A 15,684-nucleotide genomic window follows, 5' to 3' on the forward strand; every position below is an offset into this window, starting at 1 on the left:
TTTTAGTTAAAATGCAAGACAGCTTATGACTTTTTAAAGAGAACCTTAAAGTTATTTTGGATTACTTAATTAAAGGAAAACTGGATTTCGAGTAAAACAAATGTTGAACTTCATTTTGTGCAGCAAATAATTCTCTTTCTTAAAGACCCCTGCTCTTTAAGAATACTTGTATGTGTATCTGTCAAGGAAAGACAGTGTTTAAGTGTTTATGGGAGTTGAATAGCTGCATTATGTTCTGTTAGCTGTGGCAGAAGACCAAAAATGTCATTCATAAGCTCTAGTTACTCCTAGTATTACTTGCTGCACACAGTAACAGTATTAACAATGCTTAGTGTTTTGCATTACAAATTTCCAGTGATTGGACATCTCAGATATGTAAGGATTTTCCAGGAAGGAAGAAATATGTTGATCACAATAAGAGCTAGCATGGCTCTGTAACTTCCAAAACTTCAGGTTTGGAATGGCTTGACAATGAGATTTTTTAAAATTTTTAGTATATCAAAGATCTGCCTTCATTTTTGTATCAAACTCTGCAGCCTTTTGTAATCCCTAGTAGATTTCAATCAGTGTCTTAGAGATGAGTGTCAGCAAGGTGTGCATTTCAAGCAGTGGTCTTTAAATCATCCAAAATCCCTTCAAGGTTCTCTTTAAAAAGTCATAAGCTGTCTTTCCTTTCAACTAAAATGAAATACCCGAATAAAAAGTAAAATCCTAGAAAATAACACATCTTTTATTATTATTGTCATTTCTGTACTTCTGGGAAGTTATGTACACAGTTTGCATCTGTGTTTCTTACAGCTACATGCTGCGCCGTGGCAGTAGTGTCCACAGATAACCAACAGAATGGATCTGAAACGAAAAACTAAGTAATTCTGTGCAGACTTCCTCTGAAAAGAGTTTAGCTAAACTAGACTAGTGGAATATTTCACAATATTTTTTTAATAATGCATCTCAGTGTGCTACATTTCCAAACCAAGCCATTGCTTCTCAAGTGACAGACCTAATGATACCCTTGTATCGCAAGATTCAAAGCAGGCGTTTTTAAACTGCATCACAATAAGTACAAGTGATGAAGGTTCCACATAGAGGAAGTTTACACTCTTGTATGATTTTGCATAAAGTAGTTGATTGGAACTTAAGCAATCAGAATTACTATCTAGTTGGAACATGCAAGAAGACTCAGTCTGCCTTAATTCTATTGATTGGGTTGTTCATTGGGGAAAAAGAAAAAAAAAAGAATAAAAACAACCACAAAACCAAAACAAACAAACTAACCAATTCCCAGTAATTGAAACTAAGGTTTGTCACTAGTTTAGAAAGAACTGACTCTCCATTCACACAAATGAGGGAAAGTTCTGAACGTTGAATACGAATCAGTACAAAGGCCAGCTGTAAGAAGGACAGTTGCCCATGCAAATATAACAGTTTATGCTCTCTGTGGATCAGAGTGAATCCACTTCAATCTACTTGAATCTACTTTCTACTTTTAGTTCAGGGATATTGGGCATTGCTAACAGAAATGGATTTAAACTTGTGAGGGAAATCCTCTGTGTACAGGTTTTATCACTGACAAGTTTGCAGAAATTATAAGTATGATAATGGACAGATGCAACTATTTTATCTTGAGAGCTTTTTCATCCACATGTGAAATGTGAATTTGCTTAGTGAGAATTCATTAATATGTTTGAATAGGTATGCCTAGGTGATTTTATTTCCAGGGAAAACACTTAACATAAAGTGAATTTTTACTGAGAGTTTGCAATGACAAAATGCAATGTATTCTGTGTGGTGGGCAGTACGAGCAGTAGATAAAATTCCCTCTCCATCTCTCTCTCTCTTATTGAACAATAAATTTCACTACAGTCACATGAACCTTAATAGGCAGCATATATCCCCTACTTTGGAAATCTCCAAACCAGCTGGGTCTCTCTTGTGTTTAGTAAATTAATTTTTTAAATGAATCAAGTTTCTAATTATAATATCTTTAAATTTAATGTTTGTATTTCTGATGAAAGACAAACATTTTGGGGCAGTCGCAAGGGACATGAATAATTTCTTTAGAAGCTTATCTAATTAATTACATTTCTCTGTAATGTCTTTAAAATTTGAACTGCCATCATTTCATTAATTTAGATAAAAGTAAATCTTTAGTGTTTAAATACGACACTAGTGCTGAGAATTCTGATAAGCTGAAGATTCATTGTCTGTATTTTTATCAAGTTAAGATTTAAAAAAAGTGTTTAAAATGTTTCAGATTCCTGATTTGCATATTAACTTTTATTTGATTTCAAACACCTTATTATTTCACAGCATAAGTGTCCACCTCACTTGTTAATAAGATCATATGATGCAAATAGACATAAATATCACTCTTACAATGGGGGGGGATTTAATTGTCTTCTGTAATGTGTTTCTTCGTGAACTGAAACTTTTGACTCTCTCAAATTGGAAGCGTTTAAAGTCTGATGTCTTATAATCTTCCATACTCTGTACAGGTAGAATTCTAATATTTCAAGCTATCAAGTGAACAGAAAGCCTTTTTTTACAGCCCTAGTACGTTGGGTAATAGCCTGACTTTATGCCTTTTGAAATACTTACTTTTATGCTATTTTAAAGTAGTGTTAACAGAGTAATGGAAATGTACACATTTAGATTTGTAGGAGGAGTCTTAAAAATTATGTCTCTCTTTAGTGTGCAAGGGAAAAAGTGGATACAAGAGGTAGGGTTTGATTAGGTCACAACACGATTAACTTTGAAAGATACCTCAAAAAATACAGTGTATATAGTGGTTCTTCATTTAATCATCTGTACCACTTGTAGGGCTGCTACTAGTTGCTACCTGCTCACTGGTGGAGCCTTACATACCTCTACTTTATAGACTTTTGTCATGAGAGGTATGCTGAGTACCTGGCAATGGGAACCTCTGTCCTGCCTTCCCCTGAGCCAGCTCCGTATTGCCAGAGAACAGAACCCATGTGGACTGACGACAGCTTTGGACAGCTGCTAAGCTGTCACAACTCTGAATAAGCTGATACCCAGACTTGTGGTAGCAGCTTTCTTGCCTGCAGTAATAATCTAGGCAAAGGCACGTAGTCCAGTTACAAGTGAGACCCAGACTTTAATTCACACAGTGTGCAGTTCTACAAATTTTTGATGATAAAAACAAGATGAAATACTATGATTTTAAAATAGTGCTCACTAAGAGATTGATTTTTAAACTAGTGTGTGTTATTTGTAGAGGTATGCATGTACTATAGAACAGGTTTTTTTTTTACTCTTTGGATCAGCCGGTCACCTCAGTTTAAACTGAATTCATGTTTTTTCTCTTTGGGGAAAAATAATCTAAAATATTTAAAAACAGTCTCTTAAAATTAATTAGCTGTATTGAATTGAAGGCAAGACACTAGAACCTGACTGTGAAATCTATTCAAAGTGCAATGTGAGCTGTTTGGTTTGCTTTTCTTTCCTTGCAACTTAATAAGGTTATTTTACTCTTTAGGGTGATAAACACTTTTACACAAAATAGCTCTGTTATAAATAATGGAGCCTTATTTCAGTGAAGAAAAAAGTGCACAGGTCTTTTTGTTTTGTTTTAACCAAAGTGCTTTAATAGTCTAAAGTACTATCTAGTTTTGCCTATGTCAATCTACCATCTGTCTTTCTCACAATGTGGGTTTCCACATTAATCGTATTTGTAATGAAGAAATAATAAATGTGCAGTCAGAACAACTAATAGAGTAAAATGCTCCGTGCTCTGCCAAAGATAAACAAACAAATAAATCTATGTTGTTTACAGCCTTCTCTTTTCCATGTATAATGGACTTTATCAATAAAACAATACAAACTTCATCAAAGAAAAATCTTACCAATTTAGTCCAAGAAAGGTCTTCATTGAGCTAATCTCCAACAAATGCTGTTTGCAGTAGGGATCTATTTATTCTTTTCAACCACAAAATACTGGCCATCCTTCTTTATCTCATGCTCCAACTCTATGATCCATTATAGTTAAGACAACCTGATTAAGCAAGGACAGAAGACAGGAAGAGTATGGTTACTGTGTAAGCATATATGCATCACTCTCAATTTAAATATGCTTATGTTTTATTCTTTTATTTCTTTTCTTAGGGAACCACAGTCAAGTGTCCCGGGTGCCTGTTGCTATCAAGGTTCTTGATGTAAATGACAATGCTCCTGAGTTTGCATCAGAGCATGAAGCCTTTTTATGTGAGAATGGGAAGCCTGGGCAAGTAAGTATCTTCATGTTTCTGTGCTGTGTACTTTGGCGTGTGAGAATGGGGTGCAGTTCCTTGTCATCTTAATTCCCTATGTGTTCATGTTAACACTTAGTATTTATTTAAGACAAACCTATGATCATATATTGTGGTACATCTCTCTGTGTGGACATACTTGAATTTTCAAGTATAATTTTTAATTTAAGGTAGGTATCTTGAAACAATATCCAGAAAATTGTTGAGTGTCTTTAAGCTCCCACTGTTTGCACTCTGTGTGGTAGAGATCATTTCTTCATAGGTTCCTGTGTGTTAACTGGTAAAAGTATAATCCAACCTTAATTCCAACTCAGTTATTGAACAATACTACAGCTGGGCCCAGGTATAATTTAGAACACTTAAAACATAAACCCATTTCCCCTTGCCTGTATCTCACTTTTACCTATTATACACTATCTACCTATTTAGTTCTTACTCACTTTTCTGTGGCTACTGGAAAAAAAAAAGAAAGTGAGCCAGAACTTGATCAAAACTTAGGTAAATTGTAGCTGCACTTTAAAGTATCTAAAGACGAATGGGGTGTTGGGGAAGTGGAGTTGAAATTTTCATTACACTTCAGAAAAAAAAACAAACAAACAAACAAAAAAAAACCAAACCAAACAAAACAAAACAGATTAATTCTTGGTTTAATTAAATAAAAGGGTTGGCGTTGGAATTTACATAACACTCTATCAGGTGAAATAACTATAGCAAATTATCAGAAGCATGATTTAACCCACTTAAATGAAACCAATTTCTTAAAAGGCATACAATTTGAAGGAAAAATGTACAGAAATAAGGAAAAATGTCTCATATGACACATAAATGACAAGATAAAGATGTAAGAAAAAGTACAGACCTTTTGAAAGTAATGCGTCATGAATGAGATTTAACTGTATTTAACAACAATTCACTGTTTTTAAACTTTCTGATTTATTTCTAGATTGTGACATTTTATTTAAATAAACAGCAGCTGACAGCATGACACTAGTCTTGTTAATCCAACTATTCCTGTGTCTTATGTGGGTGTTAGGTATTAAATTCACTGTTCTCCAAAGAAGGTTACCTGACAATAGAGTTAGAAATTATTTTCTTTTAGTAGCATTAAATGACAACCTATGTAGTAGTATGTGACAACCTACCTCTGCCAAGACTGCATTGTTACAGAGGACTATTTGACTTCTAGTACCCCTTTCTGTTTACTAAAAAGGTGTCAAAAATGTGTCATTTAAGAAATGAAAATTCTAACCAATGAAAAGCAGATTACTGAAATGTGCCCTCATGGGCAGACAGTAATCTTACTGTTGGTATTTAAGTTCTTGTAGCTCCAAGTGGATTTTTTTTTTCCCTCAGGGTGGATTTTGGATGCTGAGTAGTTATGTTTTCTAGGATATATTAAATTCTAACAAGTGTACCTTCATCCAGGGCTCAGTAAGCTTCCCTGAAATCAGAAAGCTGTGTTGCACAATGTTTACTGAATATATTTATCTAGGTAGTGCTATCAAATTTCAGGTTTTCTAAGTGATTGTGAAAAATTCACATTTCATTTTGGAATAAAACAATAAATAAGATGATTAAGAGTCAGCTAGTAAAAGAGGTTTTTGTTTAAGCACTTAGAGCAAACTTTCATTAAACCATGATATTCTTCATCACCTCTCACAATCACCTCTTACATTCTGGATCTGATGGCAGATGTCACTCTTGGGCATGAATCCTTGTGTGAACTTTACGGATGGTTATTAAATATTTGGCTGCTAACATGAATAAGGTACCACTGATCCTGCAATTTATTCTGTGTTTTAAATAAATAACATTATTTGAACAGTAACCAGTCCAGATTAATCACCAAGGTTAGGTTCTAAATTTAAGTCATCATTCAAAACTTATCTGCTCATGTAAAGACTTTTGTATCTACACTACCTGATCGTTTTTTCTTATGGTCATTATTCTATATTCAAATTCTGGAAGAAATTATATTAATCGTCAAGCTATAGAATTAAAAAAAAATTAAATATGTGTCAGCTGTGAAAGAGCTGATATGAGAAAGACACTACACGTTTACATAGTAGCAAAAGCCTGATTTGGATAGGTCTCCAAGGTTTCAACTTGAATGTTACATATGCAGGAAAGGCACAATTGTGTTGTGGTATTCCAATCTATTTACATTTGCAGTTCAACTTAAATCTAAGTTTAAATCGAATTTGAATTACCATAAGGGAGAGTGCATTAAAACCTTTTATGAAACCTTATTTGCAGCTCCTAAATACATGGAACCATCTATTCTAGTTCAGTTTCTAAGTGTTCTATTTTGGGTTCTGATATAATTGCAAGTGGCAAGTGCAGCTGCTGGTGATGTGACAGAATGTATTAAAATCTATTGATGTATAACATTTCCAGATGCATTTTCTTTGCTTTATCCTACCTCTAACATTAGTGTTATTAAAGATAGTAGGAGAGGAAGGACAGAGGAGGAGGAAATGTATTTGCCCATGCACATATTTTTGTGCTCCTTGCATGTTTCTACAGACAACAGAAACTTGCCAGAAATGGTTTTTTTTTTTTTGTCAATTTGTGGGGAAACAAACATATTTTAATGTATAGTTACAGTATCTCTAAGCTAATCATAAACCAGCTCATGCTTTTCACTATTATTTCTTGTTTTGTACAATTCCCCTTACTAAAGCCAGAACATTCATGGTGTTGCTGGCTATAGCTGTACAGCTGTTTGTTTTAAGCCCAGTTAAATTACTTTCTCATACTCCTAGAACAGAATCTGTACTGTTGCATAAGGAAAGTGCTTTACTCACTGTTTTCCAGTTCATACCCAGACTTTTTCAGTAAAGTGCTGTTTGCTCAAAACAAAGCTACAAAATTGTCAAACACTGGAGTAGTACAGACAATGAAGTATCAGTGTTCAAGCCAGTGTCCAAACTAGAGCAATGTAAAACTGAATACAATGTTCCTTCAGTCTCTCACAATTTGTCTCTATTTTGTTTGGTTCTAATAGAATTGGCCTTTTCTAGTGGATGAAATCTTCAGATAGATCTTTGTTTCTCATAAGAGTCAAGCTCATTCAAATGGCAAAATGCAGGTTCTGGCAGTTAAAGGGCTGGCCTTAGCTGAAAAGACAAAGTTAAAATTGTATTGAGATGAGTCTACTGCAAAGCAATTCAGAAATACCCACGAACACCAGTGTAGCTGAAAAGTTTATTCAGAGTTGGAAGAACAGTTTTAATAAAAGTAGGGAACAGTTTACTGATGTTATGGAACTATTCCGAGGTTAAGAAGTTGCATTGTAGGGCGACTTTTAAACAGTATCATATATTAAAATCACACATAGTTATGACACATTGATAAGAACTTTGCTATTTATTCTTCTACATTATTCATTATGATTATATTGGTAATCTTTTCTAAATATTATTTCAGGCATATGTGGTGTTGTAGAAATGCAATACAAACCTGGAGACTCTAATGCTCAGTTATCCTAGGAGATCATTTAACTGTTAACTTCAGTTCAGAACTCTCTGTTAAGCAAAGGATGCTGATTTACTATGTTTCTACTAAAGTATGCAGAGAATCAAATATATGCCAGAATTTTTTAATAAACCTCAAAGCTGAAATTTGCCATGGAATACTGTCACAAATTCCAAGATTGGACAGCCAAAAGGTTATTAACTTTCACCGTAGTGCTTATGGATATGTAGTAAAAAAAAAAAAAAATCAGTTATTTATTAGAACTTTAGAATCTTAATTAGAAAATTAATTTTTTAATCATAGGATTATAGAATGTCTGGGCTGGAAGGGACCTCCAAAGGTCATCTAGTCCAACCCCCCTGCAATAAGCAGGGACATCTCCAACTACATCAAGCTACTCAGAGCTTCATCCAGCCTGATCTTGAAGGTCTCCAGGGATGGGGCCTCCACCCCCTGTCTATGTAACCTATTCCAGGGATCTATCACCCTCATACTGAAGAACTTTTTCCTAATATCTAACCTAAATCTCCCTTTTTCTAGATTAGAGCAATTACCCCTCATCCTGTCTCTACAAACCCTTGTGAACAGTCCCTCCCCTGCTTTCTTGTAGGCCCCTTTCAGGTACTGGAAGGTTGCTATAAGGTCCCCCCAGAGCCTCCTCTTCTCCAGGCTGAACAACCCCAACCCCCGCAGCCTTTATCAGTTTTCTTTATTAATAGTATTGACCAATTTTGTTATATGGAACACCTTTGTTATGCATGTTGTTACTAGGAAATAAAATCATCTGTAGGGATAGGTAAAGCAGGTCAGCCCTGGAAGATTCTTTACTGTGTTATGAAGCACAAATTAAGAGTTGGAGAATTACTTGAGTAGTGTACCATTACATGACCACGCAATGCTGAGCAATAAATTATGCTCATCAGCATACTAATAAAAATGTGATAATGAGAATTACTAGACTTCTTCACCTCTATGGAGTAAAAGATACAGCAGCTTTGTATGACTGTATATGTGTTATGGCTTGTTGAGGGTTTTTTTAAGAACTTATTTTCATGCAAATGCACAAAGAAATAAGGTTGCTATGGAAACACTAACTCTTAATTCCTTGATTTTGTGCGTGTAACACAATAAATGTAGTATTCCACTAAGCCTTTTTTTTTTTTTTTCATATAATTTTCTGTTCATTTTCAAAGACAATTTAGTAAACAATGAAGGGAATGGATAGAAACAATTGAGATATAAGAAAGAATTCTATAGGACATTATGAGGTATCTGTAGTTCCTGAAAGAAAAACAAACAAACAAACAAAATAATCAACAAACAGGACAAAGAATATGCTCAGTTTCCATTTCCATCTAGATTATACTCTAAGCTTGTTTCATAAAATTTCTTTGAGCTGAAAACCCATATTACTAATGCTCTTGGCTTCTAGCTTTCAGGTATTTTAACTGAAAACTTGGAGACGGTGAATTTTTACAGTGAACTCTTACATAGTGCTGGAAAGTATTAAGAGCTACGTAGCCAGTAGAGCTAAAAATGCATAACCACCTGATAAACTGCACCTACTATGTGCAGTTGACCTTCCAGACTTCATTCTGTAATTGTCTATTTTCCCTATTGCTTTCCTATTCTAGCAGTGTATGAAAAATGGAACAATCATAAAATGTGTCTTTCTAAAGATAATTGTTTGGGATTCCATTCTAAATTGCACTTTATCTGTGATACAAAATTACTAGTACTTAGTCCAGACCTGAGCCCAACACATGTGAGTGGTTTAGCATCTTTCACTTCTGCAAAAAGATAGCTGAAAATTTTCTATATCTGTACATGGGTCCATCTGTGCACTGGGGCAGACAATAATCCTCTGATATGTTTTTCAGCTGTTTGTATTTTTGCACACTGCATAGGTCTCTAGGTTCTATTATGCAGCTCTTAAATTGTAGATCTACCTCTTTAAGCAAAAGCTGTTAGGCTTTTTTTGACTATCCCTTCTAATATATGTGTTTGGAATCATATTAGTAAAGGTTTCTATCTTAGCAAATGCAGTTATGAAAAAAAAAAAAAAAAAAAATCTATTATTGTACATTTATACTATCTAAAACTAAGTAAGATTTTACTCATTCCTTGACTCCTGAAGAACACAGAAGAACAAATGGCATATTAACTATTATTGTATATGTAACATACACAGACTGACAGTCTTTTCTCTCATGGTAAAAGAAGTATAAAACATTAGTTATTAGCATTTTTTAACAAAGTTTTGAAAATTTAAAGTATACATCTATGAATTTGGACATCAGCAGATCCTGTCCATTTTTTTACTGTACTATTAAAAAAATTAAATCTGTAGTGATTCCTAATTAGAATTTAATTGTCCAAGAAATTATTGATCAGTTGCTTTAGGCATTACAAAAATAACTACATAAGACAAAACTGTTATTGAATTCAATAGACGTGGGAAAGGTCAATAATTCTCATTAAATTTCTTATAAACCTCATGTAGATTGAGCTAACTACCACTGAAATTCAGCTCTACCTGTGGCATCTGGATCCATAGTTGTCACTGTTTCTACTTCTCTGGAAAAATATTTGGACTTAAAGTAATTGCAACAAATATTAAGAAAAGATTCAAAGCTCCCAATTGTTTTAAAGTACTGTTTCCTGCTTTCATATTCCTGTGCAGCTTTGTATGATTTGAAGATGATCAACTTAGAGTATCTTTCTGAGTAATGTTGGAGGTAATTACACTCCAGATACTGTAGCTGGTCATATATATTATAGGAGGTGCTTGTTTTGAAGTTATTCAATTATTCAGGTATTTAGCCTATCCAAACACTTTCTCCTCTTCTAACCTTAGTAACTGGAATTATTCTTGGAATAATTTTTTAATAATTATATTTTAAAACAAATCTGTGTTCCTAGGAACAGGAATAACAGAGGTTTTATTAAAATAAAGAAAAAATACATATAATTTTTCTTTTTTTTCCAGATCACATTATTTATCTTCTAAAACTTCCCACCAAAAGTTAATTTAAAAAAAAAAATATTTATTCAATGACATAAAAAATGGTGTGTGTGGAAAAGGACCAAGAATTAAAGACAGTTTTTGTATTTTGGTCCATTGTGAAGCAATATGAGTGAAAGACTACCACAGGCATCATGAGTGTTTCAGAAACACAGTTTTCCTTCTTTTTTATTTCTGAAGGATAATTTATTACTTGCCTAAGTCGGCAACAGTTTTTACCAACCTCTCCTACATACCTTATTCTGGAAACAGTTTAAATGGGCCAAATACAGTCCCTGTTCCACAGAGTTTCAGTCTAAGGTCAGTAAAAGCCTTACAAGATTATAAACTAGCATTTTTAATCTGGCACGTAGAGAAATGAGATAATAGTAAAGCCCAGAAGGGCACTTTGTATCACTGTGCTTTATAGAACTTCTGGAAGGGCATAATAGCATGGAATGGGTGTTTGAATACTGTATGTTTACCAGGCGTGTGGATACTTTCTGAGAGTGTTTTCTGTTGTAGGTAATTCAGATTGTCAGTGCAGTTGACAAAGATGATCCTAAAAATGGGCATTATTTCCTGTACAGTCTTCTTCCTGAAATGGTAAACAATCCAAATTTCACCATCAAGAAAAATGAAGGTAAATATAAAACCTATATAATGTGTGTATCTGAACAACTTACTTTTCAATTGCTTTGTTGACTTCCAGTTACTTTACCAGTTTGTCCCTTGGGCATTTACTATGTAGATAAGATGTTCAATGGTACCTTCATTATATCTCTTAATCTATTTCCAATATCTTTACAGTAGATAAGAATAAAATAAAACGAATACTGAATTTAGATCTAGAAGACAGCTCACACGCTTAAATAAAATGAAAGGATGGTTTTACTGCGTGTTTTATTTCTATTAATTTGAAAATCCAGAGGTATGCTGTAAAATGAAAATCTGAAACTAAGCTGATAAATAAAAGTTGATCCTGCATTGACTGGATATAGATGGGAGCGTAAAATTAAGTATCTAATAAATCCCTCAAAAGAAACTCCTTTTAAGCCTGCTTCTTGTGTGTGCGAGGCTTCCAAGATATTTCAGTTAGGCACTTTTTCTAGAGAGAGAAATCTGCTAGGTCAGCAAAGCCCAGAAGGGCACTTTGTATCACTGTGCTTTATAGAACTTCTGGAAGGGCATAAAGTCATTTAGTAGTACTATAGAACTGAGATTTCATGTGTGATGGGAAAAAGACCCATTTAAAATTGTTAAACAATAAATTATACTCTGATCCTTTTCTTTGGCACATAAATATATTTGAAGGTCATGTGAGAAAGAGCTAGGAATGTTCACAAGAATGTTACAAATAGTGCTTTATAGTTTTGCACTTACTTGAATATTCAGCAGTTTTTCCATCTTGTTTTTGTAATCTTTTTGTTTGTTTTTGTTTGTTTGGTTGGGGTTTTTTTAAAAAAAAAAATTGTTTTAAACGAAACACTACCCTGTCAGGAATTTTAGTTAAACTCAGTCTCTTATTTCTCTTACTTGAAATGATAATGAAGAAAATCCCTATTTAGTCCATTACTAATACGGAGATGCATGTGTGAGGTGTATGTGCATGACTGTAAAAGTAATACAGGAAATGTCAAATAAAGAGAAAATGCTGTTTTCATTTTTTATTCTAGCTGTTCCATCCAAGAAGAATGATGGCACCATTTTATTAAATCATACTATAAAAACCTAAATTCTTAAATCTGCTTAAATATATCCTGATTGTTCTTTTCATTAGGTATGTTTTTCTCTTATAGCCTTCACAAAGTGTATCTCTACTTATATTTGTACTTTCATGTATGAAATGTCTCTGTATATTTTGTGAATTTACAGGAGAAGATAAACCTCTTCAAAGCACAATTTGTAATAATCAGTAGCGTAACACAAATTTAACATCCTAAATGTGAGGTGGTTTTCTTTGCACAGCATGACAAAGTAAAAAAGGTTTTAACATTTGTTTTCATGTTTAAATACTTAGCTCACATTACCAATTAGCCTTGTCCTTCCAATCTGTTACCCATTTAAGACTCACTCTTATTCCTAGTCACAGCCAATGGCAAAACAGCTCCTGATCTGAGTGGGAGTGAGGAACCTTTCTATATGACATGGTTTAGAAAAATAAGTCCTGTTTTGTTACAATATTGTCTCTTAGTTTTACACAGTTCTTTGTATATTTGAGTCAAATGTTAAAACAACTGACATCTCTTGAAATTAAAAATCCACCTTAAGAGACTTTTCTGATTTAATGTTTTAGTATCCAAGAATAAAATTCCAACTCTGCCTACCATCCTTTTCTATCAAGGTTGCTCAGTTAGGGGTGCAGTCCACGGTTGATACTAGAATATGATCTCCCACAGGAAGCAAATATTCCTGTCAAAGCCAAAACTGGATAATAATTTTATGAGATTTCATGACATTTAAACATAGATCTTCAGTGAGTCTTTAGTCATGCCACTTAAACAATTAAGTTGACCAATAGTTTGTCTTGTGTGTATCTGCTAGATAAGCATGAGTGGTTATTCTTGAAAAAAAACTCCAGTATTTCTAAAATCAAAACCAAAACCAAAACAAACAAACAAACAAAAATCCTCACAAGTAAAATTTCTTCTTATTTGTACCAATGAGTATCTGTGCTGTCCAAAGGCCAGACTGATGTGGTTTGTTAGAAGCAATGTAAGAAAATACATTTAACAAACCCTACTCTCATTTCTGGAGAATTGTGTTTCTGAGGATCATGTCAGTGCACAATCTACTTGGGCTGAGAATGGAAGACTATTTCCTCATACTGGTGGGCAAAATCCTTGACATCTTTCTGACCATGACCTCAGCCTCAACTTCCTATGTTCTTGCCCTGCTAAATTCTTCAAGGTGGCAGAGACCGCCTTGATGGCTGCTGAAGGAATGCTGTCCTCTTATGGATATTTTAAATGGATTGCATTTTCTCAGGACACCCAATAGTGAAACCCAATCTCTTCTTTGGTAGAATTAGTAAAATTTTTATTTAAATGATTTTTCGTTGCTTGACTTTCTCTAAAATTCTCTCAAGTGCAGTGATAAATAAAACTACCCGCCGTAAGAAATTTTGTGAAATTATATTACCCTTTGGGATTGATAATTCTTGTGTGCTTTAGGTAACATTGCAGTATTTGGCAATTACTTCACTACTTCACATAGTAATGATGTTATCTGATCTGGTGGCACTAGTATGCAACCTCTGCAGTTTGGCATGATTAATTTAATTTGTTGCCTACAGGCTAATTCTGTTGTTTAAAGTTTCCAGATTGCCCTAAGGCATGTTCACGTGACACTTCAGTAATTAATTGTGTTGCCCAAAAATACTACAAATATGATTGGCTACATTGTTATTGCCAAATATATTTAACTGAGTGACACAACAGTGTACCTTCGTCAGAAACCACAAAAAAAAACACCCACTTTTAATATTATATTATATATTTTAGAAATTATCCTGTGATCATAGCAGAATCTGTTCCTTGAAATGATATATCAATATCTGTTTTTTGTTTGGTCTGTTAAATTTGCATACTCAGAACCTAGACAAGATGTCAAAAACTGTGGAGGCTATATTGCCTTTGTGATGTAAGTGATGTAAAAATGAGACTTTGTCATCATACAACTCACTGAATGTCTTCAGATCATCTCTTAGAAATCTCTATTTTTCATGTCTCATGATCTGTTCTTTCTGTTCTTTCCTGAGCTCAAATGTCTGCTGTTGATTGGTTTTTCTCAGAGTTTGTGCCTTGGTTAAATGAGCAACTACAGATAATCTGAAGTAAAGCAATCCCATTCTCTTAAAATGCAATGCAGTGAACACTGATCACTTACGTTGTCAGATGCATAAACCTTTATCTGTTCACAAGAAAAATAATAAAATTAGGTAACAAAAGTATGAGAAGTTAATACAACACAAGAATCGGGTAGTGTTTTCTAGGTTAGTCTTTGTGAATAAACCTGTGACTCCGTGACATAACAAATCCTTGACTACATAAACTCATACAGACTGACTCTCTGTCACTTACTTCTCACATCTTTGTGGTGGGTTTCTGCAAAAAGCAGAGATGGGGAAAATGTCAATAATTTTTTTTTTGTGTAGTGTTTCTGATGAACTCCAAACCAGAAAAAAAAAAAACAAAAACAAAAACAAAAACTAAAACTTCAGATTAAAATATCTGAATATATCTGATATACTCTAGCAATGTATTGTAGATTCCTTAACTGAATTGAATTAACCCTTTCAAAAAGCTGTAGGATCACTGTAAGTGAGAAAAATTGACAGGAATTTATACACATGATAAGGAATTTGTATTGTCATGGCATCAGTAAATTGAAATGAGACTTCTGTAAATGGAATTAGCATTTGTTGACAGTCTTTTTTCAGGTGAGTGATCTTCACAAAGCGTTACCTAAAATCTAATGCAAGTACATGGATCGTCTTCTGCATCCCAAACAATGTGCTCACAGCAGTACCTATTTTCAGCATTAAATTCCTAATGCTCTTATGATTTCCTTAGGTTGTTCAAGTGAGAACAGAACTTTGTGATAAAAGTGTTTTCACAGATGTAAACATTTTGATATGCTGCCAATGCAATTTTGACTTTCAAAAGCTAGCAAATACAGCCTTGCCATAAAGTAAAAAGACTTAAAGTTTTTTCCCAAAAGATATTTCCATTGCTATTTCATTTTTCTTATGCCAAATTCTGTTTCCTAATGGAATATAACCTGAATCAAATGTTCTACCATGCCTTTGGATGCAGTTATGCTTCAGACAGAAGAAATGGCACTTCTCTACTGTATAAATGTGGTATTGCATACCTTTTACTGGGGCTTGTGTAGGAGAAGCAATCACATGGTTGCTCGCAAAATGGGCAGGCC

General features: G+C 33.9%; 1 protein-coding gene across 1 annotated transcript in view; it reads left to right on the top strand.

Annotated features, from left to right (window-relative positions):
• The window catches only part of CDH8 (cadherin 8, type 2), a gene marked incomplete at its 5' end in the record, with an annotated part of 94,431 nt that overhangs the window by 55,793 nt on the left and 22,954 nt on the right, over window positions 1-15,684 (top strand). Inside the window, 2 exons of the mRNA XM_008938485.1 lie at window positions 4,126-4,247; window positions 11,275-11,392. Coding sequence (XP_008936733.1) covers window positions 4,126-4,247; window positions 11,275-11,392 — 240 coding nt within the window. The remainder of the gene's footprint in view (window positions 1-4,125; window positions 4,248-11,274; window positions 11,393-15,684) is intronic.

Source organism: Merops nubicus, unplaced genomic scaffold (assembly GCF_000691845.1).
Source record: "Merops nubicus isolate BGI_N331 unplaced genomic scaffold, ASM69184v1 scaffold33004, whole genome shotgun sequence".
Lineage (NCBI taxonomy): Eukaryota > Metazoa > Chordata > Aves > Coraciiformes > Meropidae > Merops > Merops nubicus.